The sequence below is a fragment of the Myiozetetes cayanensis genome, unplaced genomic scaffold (assembly GCF_022539395.1).
Source record: "Myiozetetes cayanensis isolate MyiCay16 unplaced genomic scaffold, myiCay2020 scf6-25, whole genome shotgun sequence".
Classification (NCBI taxonomy): Eukaryota; Metazoa; Chordata; class Aves; order Passeriformes; family Tyrannidae; genus Myiozetetes; species Myiozetetes cayanensis.
This window is the reverse complement of record NW_026087853.1, coordinates 32,667,630-32,692,105: the sequence shown is the minus strand read 5'-3', so window position 1 is coordinate 32,692,105 and position 24,476 is coordinate 32,667,630. Positions and strand designations below refer to the sequence as shown.

General features: G+C 43.1%; 1 protein-coding gene across 6 annotated transcripts in view; it reads left to right on the top strand.

Moving 5' to 3' along the window:
• Window positions 1-24,476, top strand: part of ACTN1 (actinin alpha 1) — an 86,996-nt gene that overhangs the window by 49,477 nt on the left and 13,043 nt on the right. For 3 of the 6 annotated variants that reach the window (XM_050335153.1, XM_050335151.1, XM_050335149.1), the window contains exons 4-12: window positions 3,631-3,717; window positions 4,286-4,373; window positions 5,335-5,413; window positions 11,379-11,460; window positions 13,038-13,123; window positions 19,877-19,969; window positions 21,111-21,341; window positions 21,866-22,013; window positions 22,593-22,743. In XM_050335153.1, coding sequence (XP_050191110.1) covers window positions 3,631-3,717; window positions 4,286-4,373; window positions 5,335-5,413; window positions 11,379-11,460; window positions 13,038-13,123; window positions 19,877-19,969; window positions 21,111-21,341; window positions 21,866-22,013; window positions 22,593-22,743 — 1,045 coding nt within the window. Of the gene's footprint in view, window positions 1-3,630; window positions 3,718-4,285; window positions 4,374-5,334; window positions 5,414-11,378; window positions 11,461-13,037; window positions 13,164-14,455; window positions 14,542-19,876; window positions 19,970-21,110; window positions 21,342-21,865; window positions 22,014-22,592; window positions 22,744-24,476 lie in introns of all 6 variants that reach the window. The other 3 variants (XM_050335152.1, XM_050335150.1, XM_050335154.1) reach the window with 2 other exon arrangements.

Genomic DNA, 24,476 nt, shown 5'->3' with positions numbered 1-24,476 from the left:
TAACTACCCAGACCGAGGCAGAAAACTAATCTTAATAATCTTTGCATTTTTCAAAATGAATTCATGCATTTAAAAAAGGTGGTGGCATTTTAAAAGGCACATCTCTGTAGCCAGCCAGTCTTCCTCCTGAGGGCTGGATATTTGTCAGGCCCTTAATTGGTTGTCAAACAAATGGATGAGAGTACTGTAGTTTTTGCATACTTAGTTCGTGTTATTTGGTACAGTAATGGGAGGTAGGTGGAAGCATATTCACTGATACAAAAAATTTCCTTCCGGTGGACGCAGATGCCTCAGCAGCTTTATCCAGTAACTGATCAACCCCCAAGTTGAATGTAAATCACATTAGTAACATGTGCTTGCTGCTGCTGTTCAGGCAACAGCTGCTAGTGGCGGAGGAAGTGCAGACGGTGCTTGCAGAGGTCCTGCCTAGGAAGAGCACTTGGAAAGCACAGTCAGGCAGAAGATACTGTCTGACTGGTAGCCTTTTAATATGTGAACTACTCTCACATTACTGAGCATTCCTTATATCAGCAGGGAACAAACACAGTATCTTTAATTAAACATTACATTGTTCTAGCTTTGTAGTGTTACATTCAACTTTTTAACACTTCCTGTGGTGTTTCTTTTTCTTCATCACCAGGAAGCAGAAAGCCTCACGCAAACCTGGTTTGCAACCACATTTTTCACTTTTGTTTCTTGGCCATACTCCACTATGTTAGAAAGAGACTGGCAGCAGTTGAAGAGTGCTGAAGGGATCCTCAAGGAAAAGGAGATTAGCATTGGGGAATGCAGGGGTGGAAAACCAAGTAAGCAAGGGCCAAAGAGCATAAGGCCTTTCTGATCAGGCTGCCTGACTGTAACCAGATTGCCAGGAGTTTTTTAGCACTAGAAATGAAAAATGCTTGCCTGCTTCCATCAAATAATAAAAATTCTGTCAACTCTATTTAAAAGAGAAAAAAGAAAAAGACTGGGGATTGTGTGACTTGTTAAATGTGCATCCTGGGATGGATCACTCAGTAGTCTCATTGACATCAGTATCTGCTTGGTAGGTGGTGAGTTTTCTCTATATCAAGAAAAAGTAAATGATATGTAGAGATGAAGCAGTAGAAACACTCTGAATTTCTTCTAGAGCAGCTTTGTTTTGGTGCACTGCTAAGGAATAATCAAATATGAGAGCAGGAAGCACATCTTCCTTTTTGAATGAGTAATGCAGTCAAGAGGACTGGGGAAGAAGGGGTGCTTCCACCTTAACTCCACCAACTAAATTTATAAAATGGAATTTGACAATGTAACCAGAGCATAGTGCTGAGTTCTTATGCCACATTAGCGACTTAAATCTATCTGGTTTTATGTAAGTGTCTTGACCTTTATTTCTAATTAAAATCCATGGAACGGTAATATTAATTACCTGTTTCAGCTCACTGATTGATTTATTAGTGTTCATGAAGCGTTTTCGGCATTAAAGTATTGTCATCAGATTTTAATCTAGTCCATTAAAATAGAGAGCTCAGTTTAGTTTCAGATCTTAAATATATCCTAGGAGAGTCCTGGCAACTGCTGTGGTTTTTAAAAGCATTGGGTTTTTTGCTTTTTGAAAATCCCCAGAGATCTACCGCATGAACAAAACAAGCAAGCTGGAAACACAGATGCTTTCTTATATATTTTAGCTGCAGTATCTCAGGTATCCGTAACAATAGTAAGGATTTTTCTTTAAGTTGATTGCAGTGCTTTTTTATAGGGGCAAAGAATGCAGAAAGTGCAGAACTGAGCATACTTGCCATCTCATGGCGTTTTCTTACATCAACCTAGCAGACAACCCCCTGACCCCAAAATGCCTGTAAAAAATTAATTTGTGAGAAAACTTTCAACAGGCAAGCATAGTTTTTTCATGCCAGCAACAGTAACTGTAGTTCTTTTGTACTGCAGTGAAAAGTTGTTGGCTGTTTAATTCTGGGCAAACTGATGCCGCACCAAGGTATGTATGTGTACTCTGAAGTGCAGAAAGGAGCAGACACAGGGGTTTGCTGGTATAAAACAAGGTGGCATGTCTTGTTTTCTATCTTGTACATCTGTAAATCCCTAATGGAGGTGTTATGTCAAAGGACAGTGGAGCTTATCATTCTAACTTACACTGTAAGTTGTGTGACATGTATCCCTGAATCACAAGTTTTCAGGAATTTGGACCAGGTGGACATGTGTTTGGGGTGTGTGCTGCTTGTCTGTTGGTTAAGAATACAATGAGACTCACATTTTGAGTTTTTTTCAGAAGAAGAAAAGGGGCATTTTTAACAGCTTAAAAGGAAAAATTCACATACTGTTACTTTTGTGTCAGGATGTGGACAGGTGGCAGTTGCCTATACTGCAACTTTCTACTTGTACCAGAACACAGTTTGTTGCTGCTGGGCAGCTTTATGGGAGCAGTGGCACAGAGGTGCCTACAGGAGTACAAAAGGTTTCTGACAGCCTTCTTGGGACTTGAATTATTCTGCCTCCAAAGAGTAGGTTAATTCTAACCATTTTCTTACTGAAAATACTCTTAACTTGTCAGTTGTTTGAGAAAGGTCCTGTCATGCAGGAACCTGCTGGAGAATGAGTAGGAGAAGGCAGCTCAGCTAGTTTCACTATCCAAAAATATGAAGGCTGTAAATTCTGCAATGTGTGTATATATATCTCTCTGTGGAATTTTTGTAGATGCTGAGTATCAGCACTTAAGATCCATCTGCTCACTGTTTGGACTGTTTGGCTCTAATCTATACATGGTGGAAGCCCCTTTCTAGGCCATCATCACCCCAAATGCTCCCTCCAGGACCTTGATCCCTATCCTTGACAGACTGTACCTCGCACACGCAAGCAGTTGCCTTGTAAAAGCTCCAAGTTGCTGACCCTTGCTCATTTATATTGTGGAGTCCAGTGAGCAATAAATCACAATCTGCTTAACATCATAGTTTGTTATGGTCTGTGCAGACTGGTCAGCACGAGTCTTTGCTTCCACTTCCAGCAGGATACATGTACTTTGAAAAATGCTCTGTTGTGTCTTTTGGCAGTTACATGACTGAAAGAAGTCCTACACAGGCAGTCTTGATGTATTTAGGCTTGTTTGAAATTAAAATATTCATGGTGCATGGTTTTCTAAGTGGTATCTTGTTCACAAGACAAAACCAACTGTCAGAGCTCATCTGCACTGGGAAGCACTGGTTGTTCTGTTATAATTATGCTTGGGCAGTTATATAGGTGACTTGGAGTAGACATAGGAGAGTAAGAGAAGGAAGGCTTTTTTTTTTTCTCAGTTTGGCTTCTGTGACTTCTAAGCTATTGTGATTAAACCTGAACAAGGTGTTTTTAGGTCCCTGTGGGAATTTACACTAGAGTAAATTGTCCTTATTTCTGATCTTTGGGATCATCTGTGTCTGTTTTATTCTCAGTATTATACTGCAAGAGAACCAATCTGAGTACTGGGTACTGTGCTCTATGAGCAGAACATCTGGGAAGGCGAAGAAAAACAGTTTTTAGCAGGAATGCCAGTTCTCCCATCTGCAAAAAAAATGCTCCCCAATGCTCCTTTTTTACAAGGATTTGTACCTGCAACTTGATGTCTTCTAATTCTTCTCTTTCTACCTTTTTTTTCCATAGAAATTGTGGATGGCAATGTTAAAATGACCCTTGGAATGATCTGGACCATCATCCTTCGTTTTGCCATTCAGGATATCTCAGTTGAAGGTAAACTTTAGTTCTTTTCAACCACTGTTAAATTATGAACACCTTTGCTACGTAAAAGGCCCAAATTGTGCTCTTAAGTGAGTCACTGAAAGATCCTAGGAAGCTACCCTTCCCACGCTGCCTTGTCATCTCAGTGACATTTATGGCCAGGTTCAGGTATACTGAGAAGAGTTTTTCACATCCTTCTCTTACAAAAGATTTCAAGGGCATCTCGAAAGGATGGCTCAGCCTGAAAAGCAACTTTAATGTTGGAATCTGTTGAATTTCTGGCAGGCCGATTCAGGCAGTAGCCCTGAAAATGGACCTATCTCATACAAGTCCTACAAGACTCTCTGATCGCAGAAAGCTATCTCCATATTACTGAAATTCATTAAGAAAATAATAGTAACAAAGCTATCCCAGTAGACTTTTCCAAACAAGAAATTTTCTAAGAATTGAAATTAAATAAGGCAAAATTCAGTGCAGTTTCTACTAAAGAGAAGGTGGTGATTGTTTTCTAGCATATGCTCTAGAGGCTTCTGTTTCCTAAGAAAATGAGTTCATTGCTGTATTTTCTTTCTTTCACCAGAAACGTCTGCTAAAGAAGGGCTTTTGTTATGGTGTCAGAGGAAGACAGCCCCCTACAAAAATGTAAACATCCAGAACTTCCATATCAGGTGAGTCACAGGCAGGAACTTAGCTTTACAATCTCTATTATTTTCCTATATCTCTCAGTATATTCAACAACATTCTTGACAGACCTCCCAAGGCAATGCATATGTGCATTACACAGTAACAGTGTAGTCCAGAGAGACACCTAGGAAATTAAAGGCAGAGGTTCTAAGAGGATTCCAGTACTTACATCCCAATTTCTCATTCTGGTTACAATTGCTGCTTTCATAAAGTTCTTCAGAGCATTAAGTCCTCTGAGGGCAGTGTGTATGCCATGGGCTAAGAAAGAGAGTGTTTGCACTGTGAAAACTTAAAACACTTTAGGAACCAAGAAAAAAGGACTGCACCCAGAGCTTTCGTAGTATGGAAGAGTTGGGAAGGCATAAGTGGTTTTCTTGCTCCGCTCTTTAATGTTTCCAAACTGGCAGATGTTCCTGTGAAGATTCTGCATAATAGTGCTTTTCCAGCACATCTTGGAGAGTTGAATATATATATATGAATATATATGAATCATTTAAATGAAAAGCACTTTTAAGAGCTTAACTGCCTTCTATGTTAACCAGTACTATAGTGGAACTAGCTGTGAACATCTGCCCTTTCCCTAAGGAATGCACTTATTCCTTATTTAGGGCTTGTATCTACACCTTTTTTCAACCCTGAGCTCTGTACCTGTCCTTACATGCTCCACAGTGTATGCACAGAGATTTTAGCACAGAGAACTGCCACAAAGGAGGTGGCAATGCAATGGGCAAGTCCTAATCACAGTGGATTTTTGTAGGGATTGAAATGAGTGTTTCAGTCTCACGCACATACAAGACAATCCCTCCTTCCCAGCTCTTACAGAAGCACTGTTTTAGTTAGAAACTAAACCAGAATTAGTTGTCTCAATGCCTTCTCTCATGCTTATCACTGTGTGTGTCCATGGCTGAGCAGTGTTCATTGTTCTCTCTTCTATCTCTCTTGTAGTTGGAAGGATGGCCTTGGTTTCTGTGCTTTAATTCATAGACATCGTCCAGAGCTCATCGACTACGGGAAGCTACGAAAGGTACAACTCAATTTGTTGTCAGAACAGATGCTTGGCTCCTTGGAAGTAAAGAGGGATAAGAATTAGCTTGGTAAAGATAATGGGAGAATTTCAGCACAAGCTGGCAGTTGCAGGACTGAGGGGGGAAGGAAGGAGGGATGAATCAGTATATTCAGGCTTCTTAGTGAAGCGTGAACTTAATGAGCTTCCTGCTTGACTTTCTCTGCTTTCAGACTGCCTTGTGTAAGACACACATACCCCAATCCCAGCTGATGAGCAAAAGCTGGCAAACTCAGTAACACCAAGTGTGAGACTAGTTTTGTGCTAATGTCACAGACTAGTGAGTCAAATCAGACTTAAAATTTCTGTGGACAGTTGGATAGAAACCAGTTACCTGGTGTTGAAGTGCAATAGCTCATTGAAGGGTTTGTGTCCCCTCACTGTACACTTACCACATGCTTCGAGCTTAGCACTGAGTCATCTGCAGTACTAGGCTTCTCCTAGCATGTAGGTACCAGGTGCCAGAAATGCATTTGTGACAAAACTCTATTTTACTTTAAAATTGCCACTGGTAACATGATACGAAGCAGCTCCAAAGTTTGCTTCCAGTGTATTTTGGAGACAGGATTGTTAAGTGGATGATGAGAATAACCATTCAGTGGTTTGTGCTTCTAGCAGTGTCTTGACCCAGCAATGCAATGGAAGATCAAACTGGATTCTTATCCTGCAGTATGCTAAGATCCACTTTCACTGTATCTGTGTGCACATGGAATGAAATGTCACCAAGAGCATAATTCATGTGTCATTGCTGGGGCTAACACAAAAAGTTGTCCATCAGATCTCATGGGCTGGGTGTTTTATGTGCGTACGTGCCTGGTACATGGTAGAGAAATAAACATAGAAACCCATCACCAATAGACCTGGGCCCTTTGATCACTGTGCAAATAGACAAAATGTAAATGACCTAATCAAATCAGCTGCATCCTTGAGGCAATGAGTTGTACAATGCCTGATCTGCTTTTCAGTAACCTTTTAGATCTTTACTGTCTTGCAGAGCAGTCAATTATATTATCTGATCAATTTTAGTGTCTGGAGTCAGCATATGGTGAATAAACGGGGGGGGGGAGGGTGGACTGTACCTGTTTGCATAAACAACAGCAATAAGAAAAGGAATTATTAAAGTGCCATTTTCAATGCCTGATCTTAGGAAAATAAAGCAGCTAACCAATGTGTGTCTGACAAACCTAGCCAGGTAAATGCTAGAATGCTCTCTGTTATTAACAAAGCCCTAAGCCAAAACCGAGCAAAAACAGAGTAAAGGAAAGTGAGTTATTTGGTGATATTGCTTGCAGGCTTTTTAAGGTGAAAGGTAGAGAAATTGTTCTAACCAAGTTCAATGTACATGGGAAGGGATTTCTCTCACTTGGAGTAAGGTTAAAGGAAACCAGCATCTTTTGATCTCTGCTTGCTTTTAATCCCATTCTTCATCAGATTCCCTCTGCCCTCCTGCAGTCTTCTCATTCCTTCTATATAATTTTTATTGTTTCTTGCCTCAATTACTCCAAAGGCATGATATTAAATGTGTTAGAGAACTCTACAACAGCTGAAATCTCGAGCAAGTAGCTGGGAAGAACTTAGCTCAAAATTTAGCCTTTAGTTCTGGCAATTGGTGTGTGCTGTAGGGAAGTTGCCTTTTTTATGTTTGATCTTTGAATTGTGTTTGTGGAATGTATAAACACGGAAGAAGCTGCTGAGAAGCAGCCATTACAGTGGGTGGTAGATTAGAGATCCACCTTAAGTTCTTTTCCAACTCTAGGGAGCAATTATTGGCATCTCGTTGTGCCTTTGGCAATGCTCTGTGTGTGTGTGTGTGTGTGTGTGTACACAGAAACATATATGCACAAAAGTACAAGATAGGTGAAATCAGTCCAACCTGCTCACAGTTCTGCATTGTACCTCCTGTCTGGGCAATGTTCTTTTGGAATTTTAGTGTTTTCTGCTCTTTCACAGAGGCTGTGCCTAGGGTACCAACCCTCTATTTGGCAGTGTATGCCTGCAAAAGGTAGCCAGTGGAAAAGCTGCATGTCTTCTTCCCAAAATTTAGCAACTTACTCTGTCAGCACTGTTTTGTACTGAGTTTCTTCCTTGCTGTTTTTCCTAATCTAGCTATATTAGCAGAACAAGCACAGTTCTTTTCTGCATATGTGCACTGCCTAAGTAAAGTTACTTGTATAGTCCAGGCCTCAAAATAAAAGATGCAAGTCCACCCAGCTTGATGTCAGTGATTTCCTGACACCACAGCTTATTTGGTTAGAAAGTTTCTATTCAGTGCAGGTCTGTCTGCTGTTGTTCAGCTCACTGTAGATAAGGTCTCAGTATTCAGCTCATGGTTTACCAAGCGAGGGGTATGCAGAAGATGGGATTTCCCTTCCACCTTTTGCCCCTGACTGTAGCTCAACCATGAGCCATATCTAAGATATTTTATCAAGTACAGTGATTGACTGATGGCTCTGACACCTCCTCATATACAACAGTCTACTTAGAACAGTCTACTGCTGTGTTGTATGCACTTATTACAAATCTTCCTGAAAACATGAGGTTTGGATTTCTTTCCTAAGTGTCTTCAACTCTAGCAGATATAGTAAGCGCTTGCTCTCTCTTGATTTTCCTCCCCCTCCATCTCCTTTCCTGATTGCTAGTTAATAGGAGATGGTTTTTATGTCACATTGCAATAATTGCCATGGCAACCTTGTGTGCTGCAAGGACTTGGAAATAACTGGAGGAAGAGAGAAGAGTCCCTGTGTGAGTTAGCTTTGTGGCGAAAGATGAACACCCGTGATAGTCTTTAGTCAGCAAAAGCAGAGAATGTGCCGGGTCGGCATCTGTTCAGGGCAGGTTTGCTGTCTGCCACCATTGAAAGAAAGTAACTTCTCCATGGTAAAACTGCACATTTCCTTGTGGCTAGCCCTGCTAGAGCCTGACAAGTTACTGTTCCTCTTCATGCTTCTGCCATTGCTATGTTCGTGTAAATGAAATGGCAACTGAGGCACCTCTGCAGAACCTTGTCTGGGTCAGTGCTCTTTTGGGTGTTTTTTTCAGCTGTGGAAGGAATCAGGGGACAGGTGACTTGGCCTTTGGGTCCCTAAAGTGTGCCTGCAGCCGTGGTGCTGTAGTGCAAGGCTTGGAGCTGCCTGGCCAGTCATTGTCACGTTATCCTTTTTCATGGCTGTCAACTGAATCGGCTGATTTGAAATAATGATTAGCTGGTGGCCAATGGGAACTGACAGTGGTGGAGTCTGGGGGAATTTCATAGGACTTAAGACCCCATTGTAGTCTTGGACAAGTCCTGGGGAAACCCTGTCACTTACATGAAAAAGCATCACTTTTGTAATGAGCAACTCTAATGTCCTTGAGGGGTAAAGCTTTTCCTGCAGGGAACAGGGTCTTGCTTGGGTTTAGCTCTCTGCTCGTCTCAGAGTGAGTCTTACTTAGGTAGCTTGCTTTAAGTATTGCAATCTTTAGTTTCATTCCCCAAGAGACATTGTGATCACACATCTTTCTTGCATATGAAATAGAAATATGCTGGCTTTATCTAGGTGAGTTTCCACTTTCCCACATGTTAAGACTTCCAGCCCTTCCTTTGGGACTGCCCAAGCCCAGTAAGTTTTCCCATCAGGAAACCTCTCCCAGCTTCCAGCTTAAAATTTCTTTTTAACCTTTGACAACATTGCTCCTGGTGTTGTTACTTGCAAACTGATAGGGAAGCTATCTGCAGTGAGTTTGCTCCTCCCTTTCCTCCAGGAGAGGCTGACAGGTCTCCAGGCATCTCATTCAGATGGGTCTGTTCTAAGGAAGGATTTGTGTTAATACTGAACAGTCTGTAAGGGTGTTAACAACCCCACGGTTGTCATGGTAAGCACAGGTTGAAATTCGGTACACAGTGGTGACATTTCAACAGAAGTAGAAAATGGTACATGGGCTAGGGGGAAGACTGGCACGGGAGCTGCCACGTGGTATTTCTGGATGCTGCTGCACTTTAGTGAAAGGAATGCTGTTACTTTTTCTTCCTAAATGGAGGCCCGGTCTACACAGAGTGAACAAGCTATGTTATATACTAGCTAGTCTCACCTCCTCAAATAAGGCTTTTGGTTAACTTTGGCTTCATAGAGGTTTCTCCACAGCAGGCACAGGAGACAAGTAGGTTGAAGTTGAAATGGTGGTTCCTTGTGGCTGGTGGATAGTAAAAATCCATTGCCTGCACCACTGCTAAGCTCTGAAGAGGTAGCTTAGATATATCTGATGCAGTCACCATTGAAGTGTGTTATATAGCAATAAAGTACTGTTTGACACTGTTACCAATGTGTGATAGCTGCTGGCTTCATCACAGGGTGCCTATGCAACATTTATTTGTTCCAGTGGACTAAATACAGATCACTGGTCAAGTCTGTTTTCATGGCCTCTGTGTGTGATTTACTGTCATAGATGAAACAATACTCTCTACTGAAGATATTTATCTGAAGGAATATGATGCTGATATGGGATGCCAGCTTAATAAATGCATTGATTCCTAGGAAAATGCTGTAGGAAAATGCTTTTCAGAACAGCTCAGTTTCCTAGCCCATGAAGGCTGTCATCTGCCCATTAATGGCCAGTGCCATAAAGGAAGTTTTATACATGCCCATACCCTGTCTGCCCAAGCCTGCCTAGCTTCATCTTTCCTGCTGGGTGGATTCAAAGGACACTACCTACTGATTAGAGTTCAGGCACAACCTAATCTTCCAAGTCAATGCAATAAGCAAAGGCAAATAATCTCAAATAGAAAATAAACAGAACATGGATGCCACTCTAGAAAAATGGCAAAATAATTATACTTCTTATTTCCTAATTTTTTATGTGGTCTCAGTGTGAGTGGCACAAATGACAATATGGAGAGTACGACCCCCATCTTTCCTTGCTACCAAAAGACACCTAACAAGGTGTCTAAAACATTAGCAGTTTACGCACAACTTTTTATCCAGCAGAAGCCATGTGTTTCAACAGTAGAAACTGATAGTTCAAACGTCATTTGACACCCATGAAGTGCATTGATCCTTCAGAATAATTATCATAGTTATTCAGGAATATAGGAACAGGCTTGTATGAGGATCTCATGTAGGTTGGCAGGTGTCTTGTTGCTGATTATGTTTGAATGCTGGAAACAATTTGCAGAGGTCTTTCATTTCCAGTGACATCGGTGTTTCGTGTTCTCTTGTGTCACTCTTTAAAATCTACTTACCTTTGTGATGTTACTCACGATCATAAGTCACATTTGGCTGTGTTTGATTACTGTGTATTGATGTCTGTATCTGAATTGCATCCTGCCCTAGTAGAAGGTTTATATAGAGAGAAATAGAAAGGTACTAAGGAAATTAAAAGTCCTGTGCAGGAGGAAAAGCAATACCCAAGGCAAAATGGGTATTTTTGTATGTATTTATTTTGTAGAGATTTGTTAAAACATTTCTTTTCCTCCCACTCAACTGATGTTCAACAAACTGTACGCTAGCTAAGGACAGCACCCATTGCAGATGTTGTATTACTATTTTAGTATTGCTTAGATGTTTTAACAGATATACTACTCTGTAGTTCTTTAAATGGAAGTTGCAAGCCTAATGTAAGCATGGGATGTAAATGTGAGATATGGTCTCATCATTTACTGTCAGTATGATGTGAAGCTAATTTTACTTCAAACTGTGTTCGAGACAAAATGTATTATTCCTTCTTGTTGCAAGTACATAGACTATATGTTAATTATCCTATCATGAATCTCCAGGCTCTGCTTTCAAAAGAAAACTAATTATTTCATCCTGCTACATGAGGCTGCATGCATAGTTTTGTCTGGACAGCACAGTTACCTCAACCAAACCAAGCATAATAGCTCTTTTTGAGAGATACACTGTGTATCTTGTTACAAGTTGATGCTGATGCTCTGCTTCTGTTTCTTTCCCAGGATGATCCTCTCACTAATCTAAACACAGCTTTTGACGTGGCTGAGAAATATCTTGATATTCCGAAGATGCTGGATGCGGAAGGTAAAGTAGAACCCAATGGCTTTTAACTTGCTTTTTCTCAAGAAATTTTCCACTTCTCCCAGGTGGAATTCTTTTGTACAAGAATTCAGTAACCTCTGAATGCTCCCTCCATGACCACATAGTAAATGTATAGGGAAAAAACTACAGTGGAATAATGAGTCGCATGTTCTGCTTCCCTCTTCCTCCTGTGCCACTCAGCCTTTTGAGTGGCATGGAGATCTTAACCTGGGATTGACGTGCTAGGCAGAGATGAGTAACACCTGGCTATATCATCCGCTCACTGAAGTGTTCCCTTTCAAGAATCAGACCAAATAAGGAGTTAATGTATGGTGTAGGACTGTGTTACTTTTACTCCAGATTTTTTTTCTGGGCTCTTTCTGACATTGCTGGTGCTCTTCCTTTTGAGGGCATGATATTATTATTATTATAAACTGCTTCTTCTTGACTACTCGGAAGTGTTTGGCATGAAAATCTTTCACTGACTAGGTCTGGAGACCAAGGCAGAGTTCCATGTTATTCAGAAATGCTTTTCCTACTGATTATGACTGCTTCCCTGGGCCACTGGGACAGCAAGGATTACTTTTCAGAGCCTTGTCAGGACTAGCTTGGCAGTAGATTTTGAAGATTGTAATTCTGGAGTACAAACAACGGACTGAAATAGGTCACTGGTTGTTGGCTGTTTGCCTAAAACCCTCTTGGGTTGGACAGGAGAAGTAGTTAAAGACCTTTGTTAAATAAAGGAGTGAGAGGAGCAAAGAGGAAAGGTGGGAATAGCACAGCCAAACCTAGAGAACCTATATTTCAGTAACTAAGATGTTCATATTTCTAGGTAGTACTTCCCATCCCTAGAGATGAGTCTTGCTTTCCCTACATTCATCATGCTGAGGTGAAAAATCATGAGGTTTCCAGAGCAGATTCAAATGTTTCCTTGCTATTCTGTAGGAAATAAAGCCACCTTCAAAATAAGTGGATCTCAGATCTCAGCAAAACTAGCAGCAATGAAGAAGGACTCTGGCAGGAGCTCTCATTGCTCTTTTCTGATCGCTCTCTTCACTCATGGAGTCCAGATAATACCTCCACACCATTAATTCTGATCTCTGGAGGTGTTGAGTTTCCCCTGAAACTAATGAAAGGACCATTTGAAATTCAAGCCCTCATTGTGTTGAAATGGATGTCGGGGGCATGGAAAGGAAGGGAGAAAGGATCTTTCCCAAAGAACAGAAGTGCATGGAAGAATTGCAGTTTAATACGTCTATAAAAGTCATGTCAACCTGCTGCCAGTTTGGATTGATTCAATCCACCATTCACAGAAAGGTTTGTGGGACAGGGAAGTGCTGTGACACAAGACATGCTGACATACGGCTGCATTAGCCTGGTCAGACCCTGGAAGAAATTCTGTCATGAGGGAGGGGAACCAGAAGGGTGATCCTGGATTCTGGGGAATGCTGGGAAGCCCTGTGGAGTCGCTATGACAAGCATATACCCCAGCAGGCCTCCTGGACAGTTGTGGTTCTACCTCTCCTTTGCTTTTCTCCCATCAGCTGATTATGCTCTTAACGTGAGGTTTTTTTTGACAGACATTGTTGGAACTGCCCGTCCTGATGAGAAAGCCATCATGACCTATGTTTCTAGCTTCTACCACGCCTTCTCAGGAGCCCAGAAGGTATCGCAGGATCCCAAGCTCCCTCCACAGAGCACACCTGGTGCCGTTGCTAATGTCCAAACCTTTTTTTCTTTCTCTCTCCTCTCTAGCTACGGGCATCTTTATTATTATGTTCTTGGTAGAGTTGGCTGTTGGTTCAAAGTGGTGCCCCAGATATAATACATGGGGCAGGGGAGCCAGGAGACCCGTTTTCGTATAGTCAGCAGTACTTCCAGTGGCACTTAGGTATGCCACATTTTGGCAGCACACAAATTTAAGGGAGTCGGGAGCTACGCCTTCTCCATTTGCCTTATGAACTGCTGTCCTGGTGGCCGAGAACCTGTACCTCCTGTTTCTGGTAAATCTGAGCTAGGATGCTTGGTCTCACAAAGGTGGAGACCACCACATAGATGCTTTGCCCAGCAGGAAACTGCAGCCTGCCCCTACAGGAAACAATGCAGATACTTATTCACTTTTTTTTCCTTTTCCAAAGATGGAGAAACAGAGCTGACTTAAAGGTTTTATGAAGGGTTTAATGAATACCCAAAGCTTTATCTTTTGCCTTACATATGCTGAAGGTTCCCGCACCCTTGCTTCAAGGTCTGAACCTGCTGTTTTCTCAAGTTGTGCCATAAATTCAGTCCCAGTTCACCTGGGGCTGACAAAGCATGTCTAACAAGTACATCCATGGTGATTTTGCAAACAGAGAATTGCTTATCATGATGGAGATGCCTGGTTTTTTATATTTGTTTCTTTTTTTCCTCTTTTCTCACCCACCGTGTTGGAAATTGGGCAGTTAAGTCCTTGCTGCTTCTGTCTTAGCCCTTTTCCTGTTGGTAATGGAATCACTTAAGGAAAACAGTTTGTGGGTGAAACCTTGTACACGTCTCTTGCCAAAACCAAGCAACCGCCTGTACTTGAGTGCCTTAGGAACAGGCAGTGCGCGTCAGCAGAGCAGCTACTGTGTAGGAAGTGCACTGTGTAGGAAGGCTGTGATCTCCAGCTCCTTGGCATACAGAAGGGCCTTGAGCGCAGGCGTTCAGACCTCCAAACAACCTGTTTGCACCCTTGGGCCAGACCACAGCTGCGAACGTGCAGAGCCCAGATCCTCATCTCAGGATCCCCCTGGATTGGGGGGGGAGGGAGGGGTGCCGCTTTGAGCCACAAGCCAACACTGCTAGCCATCTTCTGATCCGAATTCCCAGCTCTCCGCATGGAAATCTGTTTGGCCTGTCCTGCAATGCATGATGGGAAGTTTTCTCCCCCTCTCTCACGCCACCCATGATTGTTTTGTTTTATCCTATGTGCTGCTTCTTACTTTATCCTTTCAACCTCTTTTCCTTCTCTGCACAGATATTATAGGCACGCTAAGGCCGGATGAGAAGGCCATAATGACCTATGTCTCATGTTACTACCACGCCTTCTCAGGGGCGCAGAAGGTGAGACTTTACTGCTAACAACCCCTCCCCTCACCCTGCCCTGCCCACCGCTCCTCTCCACTGAGGAATGCGCCAGAACCCCCGTCTGCCCCAGGGCATTTGCAGGGAAGCCCAATGCATCCAGCTGTGCACTTGGATGTGCCATCTGTAGTCTTGTTAGAAAAGTGATATAAATGTCCTTTCAGACAGACTTAAGTTGCTCCTTCCCTCCAGTTTCACACCCCAGCAGAGGAGAAATCATTTAGTAAAGCTGGCATTGAAAAATGAGTGGATGTCTGCTCTGACAGAGGCAGCACCCTTTCAGTAACTAGTGCACATTGTCTTGGCCAGGCAGTGTGCATCCAAAAGTATCACAATCAAATCCACCTACTCTGGGAAATGACAGCCTGTTCTTGGGCTGCCATCCTGACTCCCACACCCAGCCTCCACTAGGTCAGTGGTCTTTTCCTAGGCTGAATCATCTGTGAGCTGGTTATGTAGCACTTTTGTATTCCAACCACAAAGTTCATTTCTACCAGGTCTTGAGCTTTTCCAGACTCACATACTTTTCCACTCCTTGTTTCTCCCTGGTCATTCTCCTCTGTTTCCCAAACGACTTACGTGTTATATTTCTCTTTCCTCTGCCTTGCCCATTTCTATAGCTTCAGGCCTGCCTTCCTTCTTCTCCTTCCTCTTTACTCCGAAGTCTCTTTGCCTGACATCAAGACACTAGGAACCAAATAGTCACACATTTCCTTTGGAAAAACTTCCTCCAAAATGGCAATTTCCCTGCAATCCTTTGAATGGGAGAAAAAGGTCCATCCTTTCCTCCCATATCATAACCTGCCTGGGCTACAGCCCTTCCACAAGATTACTTCTAATTTCAGATTGTAGGCTTTGGAACAATAAAATCCAAAGCCCAAGACTACATTCTTTATGTTATGAACATAATTAAAATCTCACTGTTTCCCCCAGCCACAACTTTTTTCTCTCATTAGGCCTTTTCTGTTTGAGACACCAGTCCTTGTGTTGCCCAGCTTGAGGGCTAACCTGACTCCAATAAGATTCCATCTCTTTTGTACAAAGCAGTGCAGATGCCATGCTGGTGCTGGCTTTCAGAAGGCAAATGCAGGTAGTAGGTTCCAGGGAGCAACTCTTTAGCTTTTTGTTCTCTGCCCAGTTTCATATAAATTACATGATGCTGTCTTGTTTCCAAGGAACTGGTAATATGACCCAGTGCAGTGCAGTAGACTTGCCTGTTTGGCATAATTTGTGTAGTCATGACTTTTCTGCTAGGATCCTGCTTTGTGATCCTGTGGGTTTTTTGTTCAAAACACTTAAGACCAGTCTGCAAGCTCCAGCCAGCTGATACTTGCCCAGGAAGACTGTAGTCTCAGAACTCATGCCAGCCTGATGATGAGACCTGCTATTTGCCAGGTGCCCTTGAGGGACAGCTCCATGCTGCCTGCCTAACCTGAGGAACTCCAGATTGAGGAAACAGCAAACCACAATATGAGGAGGGTTGTAGCCTGCTGAAGGACCAGCTGTGCCCCTCACCAACCCCTTCCTCTTCTCTCTGCACCCATTCCATGATTTGGAAACCTGTTCAGCAACAATTTCATCAGCAATTTAGGTGGATGCTAGGTCTTCTGGGATAACTGAAAACAACCCCTTACTTGCCTCAGGACCTGAACAAAGTAGCTGGGGCAAGAACTAGAGATGAAGCTTCTTAGTTATTGAAGTTTTAATCCCATGTAGTCAAACTGCTTACAGGGAAGATTTAATAGTTTATTATTTTTTAGCAGTCCTGATGGGCCAATAACTCAACTGTACTGTGGCAGGAGGAGCACAGCTCCTTTTTGGAGCTACCCTAACCATACATTAGCCAGCTGCTAAGTGACAGAAATTCCAACCCCAGGCAAATGTAAAGTGATTACTGAGTACAAGCCCCAGTCCAGATCTTCCTGTTGCTGCCCTCATGCACAATTAGGTAACTTACTGTGATATCACTCCATTTATCATCCAGATTTTTCATTACTGTCACCAGTCCTGAAGGGGAAGTCCCATGAGCCGCTTTCTGCTTCTTTCACTCTCTTATACTGAGCCTTTGAAGGTACAGGGTCCTCAGCCTGACGTGTGTGTAGATGGCTGCTTTTTCTCTGTGCCATTCTTTTATATATATATTTGTAGGTATACTTGCTTTGGTTGGTTTGCTTGTTTTCTAACCGCTTCTGACTTTCACACTAAATGCATGCAACTACTGGTTGGCTTAATATTTTGTAAACTTGATTTCTGGGGTGAAAATTTCTAACTAATGTTTTACCATTTTATTAAGAGATTGTGTTTGGTGTACCGTATTCTGGAGTGGTCCTCTGAGGCCAGAGGACAGCAGCAGGCAGGCATCTTCCCCTGAGGCCAGAGGACAGCGACAGGCAGGCATCCCTACACCGTGCACTGTGGGAATGTCTTCCTTTGTGATCTGCTTCAGCAGAAAGATTTGGATCTGTGAACTAGAGACACAGCAAACTCCACTCTTATCCTAAGCAGTTCAAGTTATGGTTGAGAAGTACAGAAAAGACAAAAGTCAGATATATTACTGCTATTTTGGCTGTTCAGTTTTCCATTTTGATTCCATCAAACAGCACGTGCATATGCACAGCAGAGTGGTTTCAAGCAGAATGTCCTGGGCTTGCCTTCCTCAGAGTCTCTGAGTGCAAGTAGCATAATGTATCAGCATAATGCTGCACTGAAGCTGATCAGCTCACACAGGTTCTCTGAGAATACAGGTATTCCAGACCCTGGGATGCTGCATCTTCTCAGTGCTCCTTCCATGCCTTGTGGGTATCCTGTCCTTTTTGGAGCCAGCATGAGCATCCTAAATGCATTGTTGCCTTTAGCAGTACGGGGAAGCCAAAATGGCTTTTTCAACTCCTCTAATGAAGCTGTAGGGGGAGCTGCCTTGCCCTCATGTAAACATATTGGTGTGTCACTCTTCTTTTACCTAAAAGTGTATTACTTCAGTTTTGAAGTTGTCATCACCACAGATCAGCTCATTAGCAGCAATGTGGGATGTATTGGAGAAGGTTGCCTGAAAGCACTGGAATCCTTTTGTCCTACCTTGCTCAGAACCAAGTCAGTATTTTGTGTTGCTTGTGGCATTAATGGTAACAGTGACCACAGAGCCTTTCCCGTGGCTGCAGCAACAGCACACTATTGCACAGAGCAGTAATAAGAGAAGGCAAGAATCATAGGGAGGCAAGTACTGGTAGGAGAGAGAAAGCCTCTACATTTCTGTCATTAGGATAATACAAATAATGTCATAACTGCTGGCATCCTTAGGGTCTTTCTGTTTGGACAGTTGTTCGACTCACATATATACACACATATTTAAACTTGGGCAGCTGGAGAAAATCTGTTGTCAGATACATGTAAATATGCCTCAGAGAAATGGGTCCTCTCTGCACAGCTGGCTGCTGCTGCAGTGGGCCCATGGGGTGTAAAAACAAGGAAGTTTAGAGTTTGCAGTGAACACCTCTCCTGGGGTGATTGAGATAAATATTTCATACTCTCAGTTCCCTGCAGTCACCAGGCGTATCATGGTAGGGCTCTGGCAGTGTCTTTTTGACACACTGTTTGGTCCCACATCTATAGTTTCCTCTGGATATCAAAAAGCACTCCATTAGAGTACAAATTTTAGTAAAAACAGATCGAAGTACAAGCTTTCTTAAATGTAACCATTGATTGCACTTTTTGCAATTTTTTTTTAAGTGAAATTGCTCTTTTTCATGTACAGGTCTCTCTGATGTGTTTTAAATCAGTTGATATATGTGTGTGTCTCTTAGCTGGTCCACTTTAGTGAAGGGGCATATGGCAGATGCTTTTACATCTTCCTACAAATAAATAAGATTGCCATGTCCTCTGGGACTTTAGCAATCCATACATCACTGTACAGCCTATGATTTTATTGCTATTCTTGCTACTCAACATCAGCTGCAAAAATTAGAGGAATTTTTTCAAATGTCCTTGGAGATTGAATAAACAGATAATAAAAGGTCTTTTAAAAATAGAAAGAGGTTGAAATTTAGCAGCTCTAAGCTCAGCAAAACTTCTTTGGCGTCAGTCCCAAATGTAGTTTTAAGGCAGGACACAGTGTTCACAATTGGTCTGTTGTAATGCTGACATGTACCCTCTCCTCCTTATTTTCATTTAGCCTCTGTAAGGAGGATTGCTCCATAGGAGTTCTGTGGGTACCTCTAGCACCTTTCCCAGGCTCCAGGGCAACAGCTGTACTGTGGTGAGAGGGTGCTGAGCGATCTCCTGACATCCACCACAGGGGCACATCCTCTGAGGCTTTGTGGCATGACACACACTATGATAATGATAAAGGGAGCTGATACCCACAGATACAGGCTGTGCAAGGATCAGCCTGCTCGTATGTTCCTCATACCAAACACATGCATGGCACTCCAGGGCAGTCCGACTGCTTCTGAGTTCATAGCTGGGATTTTTCTGATCCTTACTTTCCAAATTAATGTTTTAATGTGTTCATATACCTGAAGAAAACAAGGTTTTGGTCTCAAGGAAAGAAAGAAAGAAAAATATAGGAACAATAGGCCTTTTTTTTTTGGTGAGACTTGTTTTGGAACAGTAAGTGGCAAGATTACCCAGGAAGGGGGGAAAAAAATCCTCTTCTCAGATGGATCATGAGACCCTGACTACATGGTAGGTGTCATGTGGCAAGATGCTGGAGGAGGTGGCCCTGTGATGAGTGCCAGAAACACAGGGAAAGCTGTAAGACAGCTCTGTTGGGCAGAATTTAAGGTTAAGAGGAGTATCAACCATTTTATCTTCCAAACAAAATTACAAATTTCCAGAAGTCCAGTCCAGTTGAGGTAGGTCTTTCCTGGGATAAACATATGGAGGCTGTCTCATCAGCTTGACAGCACTCAGTTACTGCAACCAAGTTGCAGCTTGGAATGCTGGTATGAAGAGTGGAGGTGTTGACAGAATCCCCCCATCTTTGTGAAGAGGCAGCCAGGGGCCCTCTGGTAGAAAGCAAACAACAGGGCTCTCTTGTTAGAAGCAGCTTCAGAAGAGGCATAGGAACATTGGTTGTCCCACAACATGAAGAGTTCAATCAGTAGAGCTGAGAATCTCTGAAGGAATGTATTCACCTGAGAAGGGAAAAATAAATCATTATAGAAGATCAGATGGAAAACAAAGAAGGCAGGACAGACAGGTTGCTAGAGCCAAGGGTAGGAGACTTTATCTGCAGGTACGTAGCAGAAAACTAAGCTGTAAGTTTTGGTTTGTGCTTTTTTTCAGTTTTCTCTTCTGTTTTTCTTCTCTTTGTCAGGCGGAGACAGCAGCAAATCGTATCTGCAAGGTGCTGGCAGTCAACCAAGAAAATGAACAGCTCATGGAAGACTACGAAAAACTGGCCAGTGATGTAGGTGTTGGTTTCTGAGTGGTGGTATGCAGAAAGAAATTGCATTTGATGCTGATAACTAATCTTGGGGAATGCTACTGGTCCGTTGCTATTTTCCCTGGAAAATTATTTTTTCCCCTTCCAGCTTGAGAATAATTAAAGATTGAACTTACCTTAAAGGCAAGAGCAATCTACTTTAAAATAGAAAGCTTCCATAGGGCAGCTTTGTATTTCTCAGTTTATTAGAAGCAGACACAGAAATGCTAAAATTGAACTAATTGAACTAAAATCAAACTGATTTAACTTTCATTCCTCAGGACTATACAACTTCATTACATGTTTCATACAACCTGTATGTGGATAGAGTGTAGAAGTCAGAAATTGGATCAGAGAATGGAAGTTAGAGATAACTGAGGAAAGAAATATGCATTTGCTGATAATTGGAAAGAATCTGTGTCAAATACAACCTGGAAGCTGCTTTGGTTTACTGAGAAGGCTGACAGACTGACAGCAGTGAAACTACAGAGAAGACCAAATGTAGACTGGAGTATGTTTGTCGTAGATCAGTAGGAAGGGGAGGATGGACGACAGAAGGGCAAACATAGCCCATAGGCCTGGTTTCAGCCTCATTTGAAAAGCATAGGGCACTGCTCCGCTCACACTGTAGACCACCCATTGCATTAGCATTTTGCCAGCTCCCCAAATAGGTTCACTGAGGAGATCTGTTCAAACAGCAACACTGACTTTGAGAAAGCTAGAGTGTGAAAACTGTAACCAAAGGCAAGAACTTGATTTCTCCTGTCAGATCCTTCTGGAGATAATATGACTTACAGCATCTTTTAGTTATGCAACAGTCCAGCAAAACTCTGAGGCTTTAGCATAATCTGAGGACATAGTTTTGGTCCTGATTGTGCAAAAGCTGTGCCTTAAGCATGTTGTATTGGCACTGCTGCAACAAGCAGTACTACTTAGTGTGGAAGGGAATGGGCTGCTCATTAAAAAAAAAATGTACTTCCAAAAAAGCTGGCAAACTTTTCTTTACAAGCCCTGCTAGTGGCAGAATCTTTCTGACAGCAAACATAAAAGTAAATGGTCCCTAATGAAATCAGAGCAACATTACCACAATTTTCAGTTCAGGACTTCTTGTCATTGCTCTTTCCAGCTGCTGGAGTGGATTCGTCGCACCATCCCCTGGCTGGAGAACCGGGCCCCAGAGAACACCATGCAAGCCATGCAGCAGAAGCTGGAGGACTTCAGGGACTACCGCCGCCTGCACAAGCCCCCCAAGGTCCAAGAGAAGTGCCAACTTGAGATCAATTTCAACACCTTGCAGACCAAGCTGCGACTCAGCAACAGGCCAGCCTTCATGCCTTCAGAAGGGAAAATGGTCTCGGTGAGTGGGGGAAAATGCTCATATGTACCCCAACCATGCCTGAAAAATGAGACTCCATTTCTGCCTGTGGGTGAACAGAGCATGCCCGCCTTCATAGTGAGCTACTCTGTGGGAGGAACTCTACAAAATATGAGGCCATGATAAGAGAGGATCAAGTGGTCATTGCTTCCCTGTGTCTAAATCAGACTCTGAGGCTTTTCACAAGTCACATGTCTTTATGAGATGTCTGGGTGCTTCTCATTCTTTCTAAATCAGGAAAGTTTGGGGTTTGTTAAAAGTTTCACATAGGGAAGCGTTTAGAGAGACATTTTTCTGCTGACAGTTACATCTTGACACTTTTAGTCCCACTTATCTTAAGTCTGGCACTTGGTCTCCCTGACCTGTCTGCAGAACACTGTGAGATGAAAAGCCCACATTCTCTCTCTCCAATCAGATGGAACCATATAGCTCACTGAAACTAATGCTGGTGAACGTCTTCCTTCCAGCTTCTAGCCTGCCTTTTCTTCTCGTGCTCTTGTCTCTAGGATATAAACAATGCCTGGGGTGGCCTAGAGCAGGCTGAGAAGGGCTACGAGGAGTGGTTATTGAATGAGATCCGGAGGCTAGAGAGGCTGGATCACCTGGCAGAGAAGTTCCGGCAGAAGGCATCCATTCATGAGTCCTGGACGGATGGTAATGTCAGCCTGCATGCTTCCTCCTAACTGACACATTACTGTCTGTTATGTAGAGAGGAAGAGGTGGATTGTGCATGGTTCCTTCCATGAGAGTTTCCTCTCAAGAAGGCTAGGTTTATTTCTTATTTTATTAGAAAATAATGTATGACAACCAGCTTGATCTCTCTTCTGCATCATGCAGTCAACATTGGCATTCCCTAATGGTGGCAAAGTGAAAACTTTGGATAGAAGAGAGCACTTAGAGGGCCAAGGCAAAGTTACTGTACTGTAAATGCTACAGTTGACATTTACAGGACCAGCATAGCATATGCTGAGACGAGTCCAGTGTAAACTGTGACAGTGCTGGCTTGAGCTGCACTATGTGTGCTTCTCTGTTTTAAATGGCAAACTCGCACCCCTTGGTTTGAAAGTGAGGATTGTGCTTCTCTAGGCCAGCAGGCACGGGGACAAGCCTTGGGCAGGGTGGCTGTAGTGCGGTAGATGCCTTTTTGAGGGTCCCCAAGGCTTGCCTGGGTGGCAGGCTTTGGGGAGTTTTGGCCCTGTCCTTCATTCTTCTGTCCTTTGGCTCCCTCCCCAGGTAAGGAAGCAATGCTGCAGCAAAAGGATTATGAAACTGCAACCCTCTCGGAGATAAAGGCCCTGCTGAAGAAACACGAGGCGTTTGAGAGTGACCTGGCTGCACACCAGGACCGCGTGGAACAGATTGCTGCAATTGCACAAGAGCTGAAGTACGGCAACCCAGCACACGTCCTGTCCTTGGGGCCAGGGAGGCTTAATGAGCCTTGCCCTCTGTCCTCTGGAGAGCCATAAATCCATCCCCATGCAAAAATGCTGGGAATTTCCTCTGTTTCCAAACAGTATCTAGGATACTGCTCTCCAGTATCCGGACACACCAGAAAAGCAGGCCAGAAAATGGATGAGTTGTGGGTGCTGTTGAGGAGGTGGCAGAATTATATTCCCAAGCCAAGTTTCCATCCTCTGCCAGCTCATTATGCTGCTGTGAACCCTTTCCTGAAGAGTCTGACCTGCTACTGGCACCTGCTAGGTTTCAGAGTTGTAACACTGTCATACTTTTCCAGGAGCAGAAGGAAAGAGGAGAGGATAGCAGGCTCTCAGTTTGCTCTCTTGATAAAAAAATCCTTATTCTAGCAGAAAAAAACCTCCTTGAGGCCATTGTGGCCTCACTCTGCCCCAGGAGTACTACACTGTGTGCCCTTTGTTCAGCACTTGCTCCAGGGCATCCTCCCAACGGCTCAGCTCCCTCCCTGCTTCCTTCCAGCTTGGAAACCTTTACTCCTTTTCCTGGAGTAATACAGGTTACCAGGAGAAATGAGGGCTTATCAGTGTGGGAGTCTTAATTGCTAGAGATTTCAGGCAGGTAAAAACTTGGTCTCTAGAGCACAGGGAGATTCTAAAATCCTGCATTTTTCTTGGCAAAAAAAAAGTCTGAACAACTTGGTTTTGACTCTGTTTACTATTTTAAAAAGATTTATATATCACACTGGCCTATCTAAGGTTAATGTCTGGGCTGAGATTCAGTACTGTTGGGCTTGAAAAGCTGTTTTTCTCTAAAAATTTAGGATTACTGGATCAAGACTATTATCTCCTTTAACAACACAGATTTACAGAATTGCTCCCTTGTCCACTGGAGGATTGCCCTTGGAACAGGAGGAGGGTTCAAGGCAATCCTTCGTGTCAGTAAGATTAAGACTGAGGCTGGCTACTCAGCAAGCATTACCTGACCTGTCAGTTCCAATGGACATGTTAACCAAAGCAGCTGCAGTTCTAAGAGCAACAGGGAAGATTGAGGCCTAAGCTGTGAGAGAGGTTACGAGGTACATCTTCAGAAGTGTGAGAACAGCAGGCTCTGCCATTCTTACGAAAGGTGTCTTCCATTTCAGCAAAGAGGCCATGCCCTGAAAAACCATGGCAAAGCTCTTTTCTCCCCCAGAGATACACTGCCAGATTGATGCAGAGGGTCTGGAGGAAGCCACTGCAGCTACCAGTGCCAGGCATGTTTGGAGGCATGGCATGCTCCCCTCCCCAGCAGTAGTGATCTAGCATGGGTGTGTTGCAAGTCAGACTTTAAGAAGGAGTTCTTTCATCTGCAATGCTGCTCTGCAGCAAAGTAGATCAAGCAACTGATCTGGATTAAAAACCTAGCAAAGAAGTTATTTTTAGCCCAAATCAGTTTCCTGAGTAGTTTACTGGAGGACTCCACCAACAGGGGTGCCCACACACCTCAGGAGGGCAATACAATGTCATGAAGAAACAAGGCTGGGGAAGGCAAGAGTATAACCTGCATTACTGTTTAGAAAAATGCTCATCAGATGGCCCAGGGTCACTCAGTATCCCAGTGATTTATTCTGGTTTTTCTTTCAAGGCTGACACTTCCCAACTCCCTCTGCCTGCAGATTTCTCCCTCTTCGACCATATGCACCATGAGGACAAAGCAGTGCAA